This window comes from Cyprinodon variegatus, unplaced genomic scaffold (genome assembly GCF_000732505.1).
Source record: "Cyprinodon variegatus isolate N-32 unplaced genomic scaffold, C_variegatus-1.0 Scaffold511, whole genome shotgun sequence".
Lineage (NCBI taxonomy): Eukaryota > Metazoa > Chordata > Actinopteri > Cyprinodontiformes > Cyprinodontidae > Cyprinodon > Cyprinodon variegatus.
The window spans coordinates 260,814-273,889 of record NW_015150964.1 but is presented as its reverse complement, the minus strand read 5'-3'; the positions used below and the strand labels follow the sequence as shown (position 1 = coordinate 273,889).

General features: G+C 38.4%; 1 protein-coding gene across 1 annotated transcript in view; it reads right to left on the bottom strand.

The window, feature by feature from the left end:
* LOC107094883 (X-linked interleukin-1 receptor accessory protein-like 2) overlaps positions 1–13,076 on the bottom strand; it is a 508,168-nt gene that overhangs the window by 241,470 nt on the left and 253,622 nt on the right. The window contains exons 2-3 of the mRNA XM_015390765.1: positions 8,640–8,809; positions 2,626–2,729 (exon numbers count right to left, since the gene is read on the bottom strand). Coding sequence (XP_015246251.1) covers positions 2,626–2,729; positions 8,640–8,809 — 274 coding nt within the window. The remainder of the gene's footprint in view (positions 1–2,625; positions 2,730–8,639; positions 8,810–13,076) is intronic.

The following is a 13,076-nucleotide window of genomic DNA, read 5'->3' as shown; positions in this document are numbered from 1 at the left end:
AGTTCTGAAGGCAAAAGGGGGTCCAACCCGTTACTAGCATGGGGTACCTAATAAAGTGGCCGGTGAGTGTATATTCATAGTGGAAAGAAATCGAAAGAAGGCCAAATAATAGATAAAACGCGAGTCACTGTATATTTTGTGTACTGTTGCTCATTTGACATTTCGCCAGTAACCTGTCTGGGCAGTGGAGACAACACTTCACCGTGTCATCAAGTAGGAGAAGCTTCTACTTTATCTGCTGCTGCCCGTTTTAACTCAACATTTCAGAACTAGATTTCACCAAAAAACCCGGAGTGCATTACTTATTTTGGAAGCCAGCTAATCCATGAGATCCTTCAGAGATGCTCCCATTGAGGGATTCAATTACACTTTAAAACACTCGTTTTTTATGATTTAAATTAGATTTTATTTGTTTTATTCCAATAGGATATGATAGAGTTTTAATTTTTCGTTTGTTCAACAAATGAAAAGGTTGATCGTTTTCTATTTTTCATTTTCATTATATGTTTTTATTTTCATCTACGACCTGGAAATGTCCCCAGATTAGATTACAGAAATCCAGTCACCTTAGTGCACATGGGAACAACTTACCACCTGATAGAGGTGGAGATCCTGGACTTTACATAATGTTAACATGGAGATCACTAGATTTAGTCTGCGAACGCAACTTAGAGGGATCCACAATTAGCTGTGATATAACTCATTATCACTAGCTCTGTCCAGCTTAAACAGCAAGGAGTAACTTTAAACAATTTCGGTTTATACCAAGGTACTGAATTGATGATAATGTAGAAATTACAAGAGGTGATGAAGATGAGGAGGACCAGCTGGTGTTTGGCTGCTGCTAGGAGATGGTAACCCAAATGTAGAACTATGCTACAAAGAGCTACTGTTTCTAACTGAAGCCGTTAGCGGTTAGCATCAGCATCAAAATATTTACCGTTTCTCAATTCACAACAACGCGAGTACAGACTCATTTTCTCGCCAAGTGTGTTCTTGAGAAGAACATAGGAAAGTGTGGACTCGGGGAGAACGGAAGCACGCAGCATTAATATGGATCAACTGGAACAGAAGCGTACTGATGACGTCACCACACGATCTGCTAATCTGGAGCTGCACCTCCACCTCCTGTTACCAATAAACCCTAGATAATAATAAATTCTGACTTGTTTGATTTATTGGGGGAATAATAATTAAAACAGTCAGATAAACGTAAATCAAATGAACATTTCGTCAAAAAAAACCAAAAAAATGGCCATCAGAGCCAGCTTCACACACGGCTATGCCGAGAGAGGGCTGCTGCAGACGGGCTACGTTAACCCTTGGAGGTCCACTGGTCGCCACGCTCCCCTCAACTTCTGAACTTTTTTAAATGATGCACTAAATCAGTAAATGGGCCATATAATGATTCCTAAAACTATAATGTTCTGGCCTCAAATGATCTTAAAATGTACTTTTATAGAACAACGGCAACTGAAAAGCTCTATTGAAAGCTGGTGCTGCTGCAGTGCATGCTGGGACATCAGTCAATCTCAAGAACGGACAAGTCTGCTCTGATGCATGCTGGGTAAAGAGGGAAGGGCGAGAACAACATCCGGGGACTTTGTCTGTTCTCTGTCTGCTGTTCTTGTGAATTGTAACAGTACTAGTGCTGAGGCTGATGATGTTTCACGAGTACACGAGCACATGAGAAAGCACAAGTACACATATTTAGAAACGGCCATTTCCTCAGATATATTAGAAAGATGACTTACAGTGACTGAAAAATGTGCACCCGGTCACTTTAAACAGTCCATTGTCTTCTAATTTGATTTTTATTTATTTTTATCTTCTACTTATGGTGTTCCTCTAGCCAATATAGTAAACAGTAGATCCCTGCAGATCCCATTTGTTTGTTGCAAAAGATATCTCATGAATCATTAAAACTTTTAGGCAGCATCATGTTGTCTAAATTCGCACCTGCTAAACTAAAAACAATAAAAAAAAAAAAACAAGTCTGCCAATGTTAGCCTTCCTGTGTTTAGTAATTTTGGGTTCTTGAACAAGAGAGTTCATGCATTGCACAGGTGAAAAAGTGGGGACCTCCAAGGGTGAAAAATATAACAAAGGATGTATCATTTTGTAAGTAAGTAAAGGGTAGAAAGTATGCCATAAAGATAATTTGTTATGGCCTTTTTGTCATCACTGTTTTCTATAACATGCTCCAGCATCTCTAAATTATAGAGTGGCTCCCTCTCTATTCTTTTTACTCCAGACATCAAGAAAAGCATGATCTCTTTTCTATTAAATGTGAGAAACAAGCAGCGAAATGTGTCACAGTTGGTCCAAAATTAAGCCTTATTCTTCCCTGCAGGTGAAAACCTCAACATGCTCATCCAGCCTGATGAAGAACGCGCGTCCTCAGACTGAATTCAAAGCTATCTGTTCAGCCTGCTTTGACCTCGCTCCCATCTGGGTAGGGGAGCTTTTTGTATGAGACAGTCACTACTGCATGCATCTGACCAAGAAATGACCCTGAATCATACTTCCTCGGAGAGTCTATGATGTACTTAGAGAGTTTTTCTTCGGGGTAGAACAAACTATCGAGTCAGAATTAATTTAGAACGGATTTGTGTGGTGCAGTACCTTAGAACACAAGTGTAGAATCCGTTATCTTCCAGTTCAGCAGATCTAAACCAGATGGAGTCGTCTTCTTTGCTCAGTCTGTGACCTGAGAAGATGATAGGCTCCTGAGGGAGACATTAAAAAAGAAAAAGAAAGACAACATTTTAGTAAGTAAACCCATATAAACCAAATAAACCAGGCAAGTAGACGAAAAGCTGCGTTACATTTTGTATTTCAACTTAAGTAGAGATTGTACAGCTTTTGGTAGCTCTAAAAGCAATTTTAGTGATAACTGAATGTAAATTAGGTGAACGCTGAAGGTCAAATGATACAAATTGTTGTGATTCTCCCCTTTGTGGACTTTATGGCTACTGTACTGTTTAAGTTTCTGTCTGAGTTTTCAGTTACACTTCGATTTATGTCATTCTGTGTTTTCTTGGTCATTTGTTTCTTTTCAATTTTGTGTCATTCTATTTGTTTTCTAGTGTGGAAGCATATTTTTCCTTTGCCTATTTGTGAGATAAAATATTCTGAGTGTGCCTTTTCTCTGCCTAAATAGGGGTGATTGTTTAGAAGTTTTGTACCAGTCTGTATGCTGGAGTTAAGTTATGGAGTTACGAGTTGGGATGGCAGAAAGCAGTCACCTCCCTACTAGACCAGGGTGAAGGGAGGGTCGTAAGAGAAAAGAATGAGTTCACACAGCCTCCTTCAAGCTGTGAACAGGATTTTTATCTGGCTAAAATGTATGTCCTTGATGAATTGAAATGTTTTGTCTTGTGAATAACTAAATGTTCAAATGTGAGAAAGTTCTTTGTGTAGGGGTGGGATAGTTTCAAGGGACAGTGTGTGTGTGTGTTGGGATTTTGTAAGGTATAAATCTATGTACTGAGGTTGCTTCAGTTAGAGCTCAATCTCGCTGTCTGAGGTTGTTAAAGGGGAACACCGTTTTTTGTTGCATTGGGCCCTTGATTTTACGTCATGTAAAAACAAAGCGGGGCGTATATGACGTCATCCGGCGCGCCGGTTACCGTTCATTCTTCCTGTCCGCTGAACTGCTGCTAGTTTTATTTACATGCCTGGAAGATGTCTAGTGCTGCTACCACAGATGATCTCGCTCTCCAAATGGAATTGAACGATTCAGATTAGCTAGAATGAATAGAAGGGGTAGAGCGTAGCCGCCTGGGGCCCGGGCTACAGGCAACGCTTTGTTTTTAAAAGATATANAGCCGCCTGGGGCCCGGGCTACAGGCAACGCTTTGTTTTTAAAAGATATATATATAAAAAATATAACCGCGGATGTCTGGGGGACAGTGATTCGCCTACATGTTATGAATGCTGGCGTACCATAAAGAATAAATTATGGTCAGTTTAGTTTGTGCCTTCAAGTCGTTGCCCATAGGAAGACGTAACTTGGATTTAACAACACCGAATATCTTCAGAACAGCTCCAAAAGACACAAAACTTATATAGGTGAGTAGAACATGATGGAATAACGTAAACTCAAGGGCCCAATGTAAAAAAAAGGTGTTCCCCTTTAAATAAATTTGAACCTTGTCTTGCAAGAGTTTCAGCTTCCTCCTCAACTTCCCACTAGTTATATTTAACGGCACACTGCGAACTTGGTGACCTTCAGAGTTGGCACCTATGAGTTATTTTAAATTATTTTTCAGGCCAAAATACAGTTCTTGACACAATCAATGCTAGAAGCAGAGCTTCCCTCTTTAAATATTGTCTATGTAAGTTGTAAGGTGACACACCATCATTGGCCAGGTCATGTGACCCAGAAGAAGGTATCGCTTTATGGGCGCAGGCTCTTATATCGTCATGGAGCTAAGGCTTTTGCTCTGCTATCTTTCCGCCTGCTCGACTACTGGTCAGGGCTGAGGCAGGGAAAAAGTTTAAATCTTCTGAACAGGCGAAAAAACATAAAACCTGAAAGGGATTGTGTGCGAGGAAAAACAAAAAAAACTAACATGGGAAGGAGTTTGTTGGGTGTGTGTATTTTATTAATTTTATTAATAGCCAAATAAACTAAGCTATAAAATGTGTATATACATAAATTCAGAGGTTCAGTTTTGTCTAATCTTTTTTTTTTATATTAGTTTCTTATGGGTTTTATTTTCAGCACCTTTTAAATAAATAAATGTTCTGTTTTGCGTGTATATTCAGTAGCTACCTGTGATTCTGGGAAGCTGTTCCAGAAACACTTAGAACTTCTTTGATGCCTTCTTCATAATGCTGTCTTTGCCCAATCAGTCAGCTGGGAGGGATGACAATGTCTTGGTAGCTATGCAGTCAGGTCAGACTAACTCTATTTTCAAATGCCAGACTAAACACAGCTGAACTATTGTTTCATAAACTAACTCTGCTTTTAATTTCCCCACAACCTACATGGTCTCACCACAGAATAGCTAAATTCATTTAAATATAAATGGACATACTGTATTTTATGTTGCATTATCAGAGTGGGGGGAAATATAAAACATTCACATTTTTCAATTATTTTTTTAATGAAACTTGGAGAACAATGTAATTTTTCTCCAAATACCAAGTCATGCATTAGCTATTATTGGTCTAGTGGTGCATTCAAATCTCAGAAAGATACATTCTGGTTTTATATAAAAAGGTAAAATGTCGAAATGTTCTATAAATATTCTAGTAAGGTGTACAGAAAAAAAATGGCTGAGGGAATAACCAAAAAAGAGTGAGAAATTCCCACATTGACTACAAGTGCTGAACACATTTGGAACCAAATAGGTTTTTAGAGGTAGGCAGCAGTGTTGTTAACCTGGGTAATTGTACACTGACCCAAGTAGAAATGAAACCAAACATATTCTGAACCCAAGAGCTTTTCATTCAAAGCGTATAAAAGGAACCTTTAAAAGGCTAGATCAACTACATATTAACACCAAACCTCTTTTTTTTCCGTTCAAACTGGGAAATGAGGTGGTTTTATCCTGAGTGGGTGAAACCCTTAATGGCCACTAAGCAAGCAGGGGTATGCTGCAACCATACAAGGCTGTAGAGATTTTAGATTAACAGTGTTAAACTACTTACAGCATTGAAAGTGGTTCGTAACTCTCAGACTTCTTACATTCAAAGTTTGGCTGTGGGCCTAATGAGCCACATTTGTTCGCAAATGTCTCTGTACAGATAGGTGTAGGCAAAAAAAGTTTTGACTGTGTTCGTGGTGTTTTACTATACAGCTTAGCAGGAGACAAGCTGTCATTGAACTGTTTATGAATGTGAAACCGAGCTGATGAGGATCCCCAGGCGAAAGCAGCCAGTCACAACGACCCGTAGCTTCTCAGCAGATCTATCCACATCACTGACAGGTGTGGGATGAGAGAACTAAAACAACTAGACTTTGCTTTTTGTTTTCTTAAAGCTAGAAGCCAAACTCCTACAATGATGTTTTGACATTAAGGGAAATGAGTGCATTTATCCCCTTACAGAAAAACCCATAAACTTCCATAACATGTGGTACACATGTGATTCCCACTTTGGACGGGATTTGGACAAATTTATTAGTACTCCAAACACCTGACAGCCCAGGGTGCAGACCAGGAAGCAGAGCCATAGATAAACACACCTCTCTGCAGCTTCTCTGTTGTTACTAACCCATTAAGCCAAAAAGAAAAATAGTAAATTATAATAATCTTATTCTAATTACAATGACTCCAACTGAGAAAAAATAAGACAATTATATGTTTTTTTTATTGAACATAAGATCTATAGTTTACTAAAAAGAGCTTTTTAGCTAATGAATTCATCTGTCATAATCAAATTAATTTATGCTGTCTTATGGAAAACTGGCTGCAGCACGAGTATTATGTGAGCATAAATGAAGCAACCCCCTCCAGCTATTTAAATTCCCACCTACCCAGAAGTTCTGGGCAAGGAGGAGGACTTAGAGGACTTAGCCCAAACTTTGTACTCACTTACACAAACTTTATTGTCATTTTGTACACACAGAGTGTATACAAAACAGCATTTCTTTCAGTACAGCTCTCAAGACATTTCCATTTCTAAAGGGCAGCAGTGATAAAACATGGTGATCAAATGTATACATAGGACTGGTTTATGATTTACAGTTTTTCCAACATTCAGCGCTTTCCCCCCATTTAATTCAACATTCAGCATTATAATGGCAGTGGGAAAGACAGTGTTTTTGAATCTGCTGGACCGGCATCGGATGCCTCGAAGCCTCCCTCTAGAGGGCAGCAGGGAGAACTGTCCATGGTGGGGGTGTGAGGGGTCATTTATAATGATACCATGTCCTGACTCAATTTGTAGAACAATTTCTATAGTTCTCATATGATTTAGTATTCAATGATTTAGTATTTAATTCTGCTTTATTTTATCTCGATTCTCCAAATCTGCAGTATTTATTTAGCCCTGTTCATCTCCTCTGGGCTCTGGGTTCAGCTTTTACCTTTAACTAATTCTCAGAGCTCTGGTTAACTGAGTCTTTCCTAGACAGTCCAACCTAACAAGCTAGTTTACTTTTGCTGTTTCTAGTGTATATTGACATAGAAAGTATTAATACACCAGTATTCTATGTTCCTTTTATATATCTGCTTCTCTTTCCTTAAATCTTGACAGAAGGCTTCTCACTCTGAACCTGGTTCTACTGGAGGTTTCTTCATATTAAAAGGGACTTTTTCCTCAACTGCCACTGCTCGTGTGAGAGATTGGAGTAGAATCAATGATACAATACAGCTTATCCTAACTGGCTCTTTCTTTATCATTAACCCACCTTGTTATCTCCAACTCAAATAACTTTTTATCCAGCTCAGAAATATTGACTTCTGTTTCTGTTTAAGTCAGACACACTTACATTACTATATACTAGATTCAGTGGAACTACCATTCAAATACAATCTCAGTCTTTATGTCACATACTGTAGCTGTCATGGATGGGGTTTATATCTTCTTAACTTGAAATTGGTAAATAGAATAACAGCTGAAATGACCCAAGTTCTGTGTAATAATCAGTCATTTCAAACCACAATGGAATCCATTAAACAGTGAAACTTGTCATTTTAAATTGAAGCTATTGAATCTGAAATTGCCACAGTTGGAAATGTACCAAGACATAACCGTCCACCTATTCAGGGCTTTATTAACACCCCCGAACCCTCCAAATGCCGGTGAATTTCATCTGCGGTGGGTAATACAGCCACTCCTACTAGCCACTTTTTAATCCATTTACTTTTTATTAGTAGTTTTCTCAAATATCATCTGAAATAATAAGCAAATCTAAATGTGACTCTGCAATTTAAAACTATTTAAAATCTAGTTTAAGTTAACTTAGGCATGCCAAAGACAGCTTTACTCATGTTTAACATAATTTTCTAACAATCAAATTGTGGCAAGTGAAAACACTGAGTGGCTAGTAAATTTGGACACACTTTAGCCACAGTGGCCAGAGAGCAAGAAAGAAAGAAAGAAAGAAAGAAAGAAAGCTGTGCCCCTAATTGTGGTTAAAGAGAGTTAGATTGTCTTAAAATTGTGGTTAAAGGCAGGAAAAGAAACCAAAATATTGTATTTTTGGCTAATCGTGAATAATCATAATAAAAAAAAATCATGTTTTCTATGTATAAAGAAACTTTTTGCTTTGAACTTTATTTAAATCTTTTGTTTGTTATAGAAAGAAAAGCTTGAAATCTTTGAAAAAGAGAACATAAAGGGTTAAAAGGAAGTTCCATATTTATGGAACACTAATGTGGAGAAGCTGCTATCAAACCACAGTCTGTGGCCATTAAGTTGTATTTCAATAAAGTCCGGGTGCATCCTGATTGAGAAAACAGCAAAATGCACTAGAGAAGCAGAACATTCTGTTGCTTTTATCTAAACATATTTAAATAAGTACAGTATAAAGCATAGTTATGTTTATATAATTTGTGTTAAAGAGCCAATTTGGTGAGCTAAAATAGATCCGTGGCATCAGAAGGCAGGGTTGTGGAAAAACACAGTCAAAGATGTGTTTCTAAATGTAAAATAATTCAACATAGTAATCAAACCTGTCTTACCTCGGCATCTCCTTTGTTCTTGTACCAAATGAGCCGCAGCTTGGCATTGGTGGCCATGGTATAATTGGTTCGTATGTAGCTGTAGAACAAGGCACATTTGACCCGAACGGGCTCACCGGCCAGGACGTGGTACTCCCTCAGATCCACCGACCAGTCTATGCATCCATCCACTGAGAAAAGCAAAAAGAACAGAGAGATGAGGCTGGGATTCCAAATATGAACAAAAATATAAATCTAAACAACTTTCCGCTCTGAACGTTAAGGAATTGAATCCTTAGTAGAGATCAAAATCACTTTCATGAGTTGAAGAAAAATAGAGAAAATCAAAATGACTAATTATGAAAAACAATGAAAAATGAAGTCAATGAAAGGCAAAAACAAAAGACTAGTTGAAGGCAAGGAAGTGGTTTTGCTCTGAAAAACCTCAAAGTGACATCCACTCTTTTCAATCTTACATTTTCTCTTTCCTTCATCTTTTTTTTTCCCTCAATGTTAGGTAGGACAAACCATGCTTTATCCAGGGTTCCTACTAAGGATAAGTATACTATCATGCAACTGATTGATATGAATAGAAAACACAGCTGATAGAAAGATGGAGGCAGTAGGCAGAGGAAAGGATTTAGCTTCTCAACCTATCATGAATAACGTTGCATCGATACCAGTATTGGGTGGGGCCCTGATCCAGCACTAAAATGGTGGTATCAATATCGGCGAGTACCAACAAATAGGGCACTGATACCATTTTGAGAGCCAAAAGTTTATTCAGCTATTTTCGCCCATTCCAGGTAGGCAATAAAAAGTTCTACTGGATTCACTTTGTATTAGTCTTTTTCCTGCTTCACAAAGGTAGGCAGCAGCTTGACAAAGCCATGATGGTTATTATTTTACATCCAAGTAGTATGCAGTTCTTCATATATAGACACACACATCAATTTCAAACAGATGGTTTTGGTATGGGATCGGTATCGGTAATACTGCAAAGCCAGGTATCGGGTATCGTATCGGGACCAAAAAATGGCATCTGTGCAACACTAATTATAACTAACTTAGGTTGCTGGTGGGGCTTAAATGCTTTTTAAGGGTAAAGGTGCAGTTTGAAGAGTGCTACAATTTAAATTTAGCTGATACAATATTTTCATACTATACCTTATTTTCAAACTTATGAAGCATGTAATGGGTAAACACACTTTCACTGTTTTAGCCTCTTAGGATCTTGTGTGATTACCTGTTGAACTATAACCCTTACACAAATTTATCATGAGAATCGTTCCCCTGAATTAGACTGAAACTAAATCTGAGAGTAACAATTTTGTCTGCAAAGAAATGGATAATGTGATGTGAAAAAGGAAAAATCACGCAGAGTCTGATTTGTTGCATCCATTCATCTTTTTACCTCCAGCATTTATTAGCTCTAGTGTATCTTAAAAATAAAAACTGATTTTACTGATTCCCTCAGAAAGCACTCACCAACTGACAGGCAGTAAGTCCAGTTATTTTAAAAGCTGGAGCACAACAGAGATAGGCCTCATCTTTTAGACCTGGACTGCTTGCATGTTGTATAAAGCTATAGGACCCTCAGCGCTGGTTTTCTCTACTATTTCCCTTTCCTCATGTTGAAATCAATTTATTTTCACATGCAATTCTTATATTGTTTTAATTGGATTTACTGTAGGAATTAAAGGACTGGGTCAGAGTTTAAGTAATTTAAAGGTATAGAGGACAATCTTTTCTTCCAGGTGGATTATCTAAATAAGTGGTCCTCCTAATTGTCAATCATTCTGGTGATATGTTTACGTAAGGCCGCCCAACATGCCTCACCAGTTAGCTATCTTTTTCTGCAGATGCACACTTTCAGGCACATATCTGTGGTGAGCTACGGTTTCAGACAGTCATTGAAGCTCACCTTTCTCACCTTGTTGAAAATGGCCGAGGATCATAAGAGAAAGAGTGTCTATGAAGTATATCCTGGTGTAGGTACCAGATCTGGTCGGGGTCCTGCTTCATGCCAGTGACGTTACGCTACATGATTGGCTGAACACATGATGTAAAACGTTGTGGTTGCCCAGACAACGATAACAACATCACATCCGTGTGCCAAATCAGGGGCATCTGTAGTGTTAGCGTGTCTAATGAGTGATGACATTTTACCTGATCGATAACAAAACTGAAAAAAAAAAACGTTTATGGTGAATAAAGCAACTGCACGACCCTGGTATAAAGGGGGAGAGCTGGGTAGCGCTGTAGCTAGCTGCGCTAAGTAGCTAACAGGTTAGTCTCTTTTAGCTAGCTCAGCTAACCACATTAAGCTACACTACTTTTTAATTTGTGTCAACAACAACCGTTAGTTTTCTACAAGCAGAATAACTGTTTTATTTGTCTAACATCTCTACGAAAGCAATTTTTAAGATGTTCCATGTGTCTTCCACTGCCCTCAGATCTTAATAAAAGAATAAAAATAAGATGAGACTTTTTTTGTCATCTTGTTAAATACTTTCCTTTGAGACTGACAATGATTGTTTTCTACTTTCGGCTACTTTAGTTTGGCATTGAAATGTAAAATAATAGAAAATATAGTTAATAATATGTTGAGACTCCAAAAGAGATTTAATCCTTAAAAAACAGGTGCAATACAGTTTGTCGGAGTGGGGTTGCCATATTTGACATCATAAGAAGGGGCGGGGCCACGAGCAGATCTGGTACCTACCTACACAGGAATGCTTTGCGTGGAGAGCTCTACTCGCAAAGCATTATGGGATTAGCTGTCACAGCAGCCCGCTGATGCAATAGACTGTCAGGTAGCGACAGTCAATGGCGACCAATGACAATAAAAATAATCACGATTTCTATTTGTAAAGGAACTTTTTTCTTTAAACTTGATTTAAATCTTTTGTTTGTTATAAAAAGAAAAGCTTGAAATCTTTCAAAAAGGCAACATAAAGGTTTGAAAAGGAAGTTCCATATTTATGGAACACTAATGAGGAGAAGCAACTGTCAAACCACAATCTGTGGCCATTAAGGTAAATGGTTTTTGAAATGTACTAAAATGGCATATTGATTATATTTTTATTGTATGAGCCTTCTTTATGCTCTATGAACCTTCAGATGAGAGCAGATATATCTGCTTCCTGCAGTATTAGCAAATTTTCCCTCAGTGTTGTTTCCTAAATGCCCTGTTAGATTTCCCCTCTAGGTCATCTCCAGGACCTCATCTATGGTAATGTAAACATGGTTTATCACTCTGTAAAATGTGTCATATCTAATCTGTGATGACTTAGGTCACTGTCAAAGATTTAAAGGCTTCATTTCCATTTGTTTACTGTTCAAATTTACAACCACACACTTAATTGGTAACATTTATAGATTTAGCAGTAGGCATTAACTCATAGCAGCGACAGGAGAGATTTAGCATCACTGCACACGTGCAGGCAGATTTATTGCACACAAACTCACTCCCTCACCCTCACAAATTAGTGCTCAGCCGTGCTCTACACACACTTCTGCACATAGGAATGATTTAATAAGTGACAGAGAGTCAGACATTACTTTTTCGAAACTTACTCTGCCTTTGTTCTGGCGGGATAATTAGTGTGTGGTTAGGATTTTGGATGTGTATGAAAGAGTTGCTGATCTGTAATCTACTTTTAGCATTAAACACACACGGCAACCTACAGGGGATGACCTCAGAGCATCGCATTAATAGAAAATCACATTAGTTTGGTCTACTACACTAATGCCTTTTGTTCCCGGACAACGCTCAGCACAGGTCAGGAATACTAGCACATACGCACATAAAGCAACATGGAGGCAAAAATAAAACATAACTGCTTTTCTTAACCAAAGCAAATTGCCAATAATTCATTTTTTCCTCTCCTTTACACCCATTCAAGCATGTGAGTTTGTCTGTACACGAGTGTAGAAGAGGGGAGTGCAGCTGGGCGTGTGTTTGTGTGTGCAGGCATATTAGAGATGTGGGCGAGGTGTTAGCATGAGCAGATATATCATTCCCGTCGGCTCTGTCTGCATATGAATGCTCCCTGAACGGCAGAATGGAAATAACTCTGGATTAATGGCAAAAAAACTTTTAGACGCTGGGGAGGCACAAGGAGTTTCTGGCTAAGGCACACACAGTTACATGTAGAGGAAGCAGAGTAACACACCCAAATGCACATTTATTACACAAATGTATGCTGCAACTTTTTAAACTTTTTATGTAAATTGGGTGATGATTAATATGCAAGTTAAATCTTTGGCCTAGTCCACACGAAGACCAACATCCTATCTTTTCATAGGTGGCTAAAAGAAAAATTGTACCACTAAAGTCACTGTAGTGCATTTCACTGGTCTTTGGGGGGCGAATCACACTAACAACAAGAACATGGGCGTCAGCAGACAGCTCCCCCTGTTACTATCTGATCTGTACCGGAAGCACGATCGGTA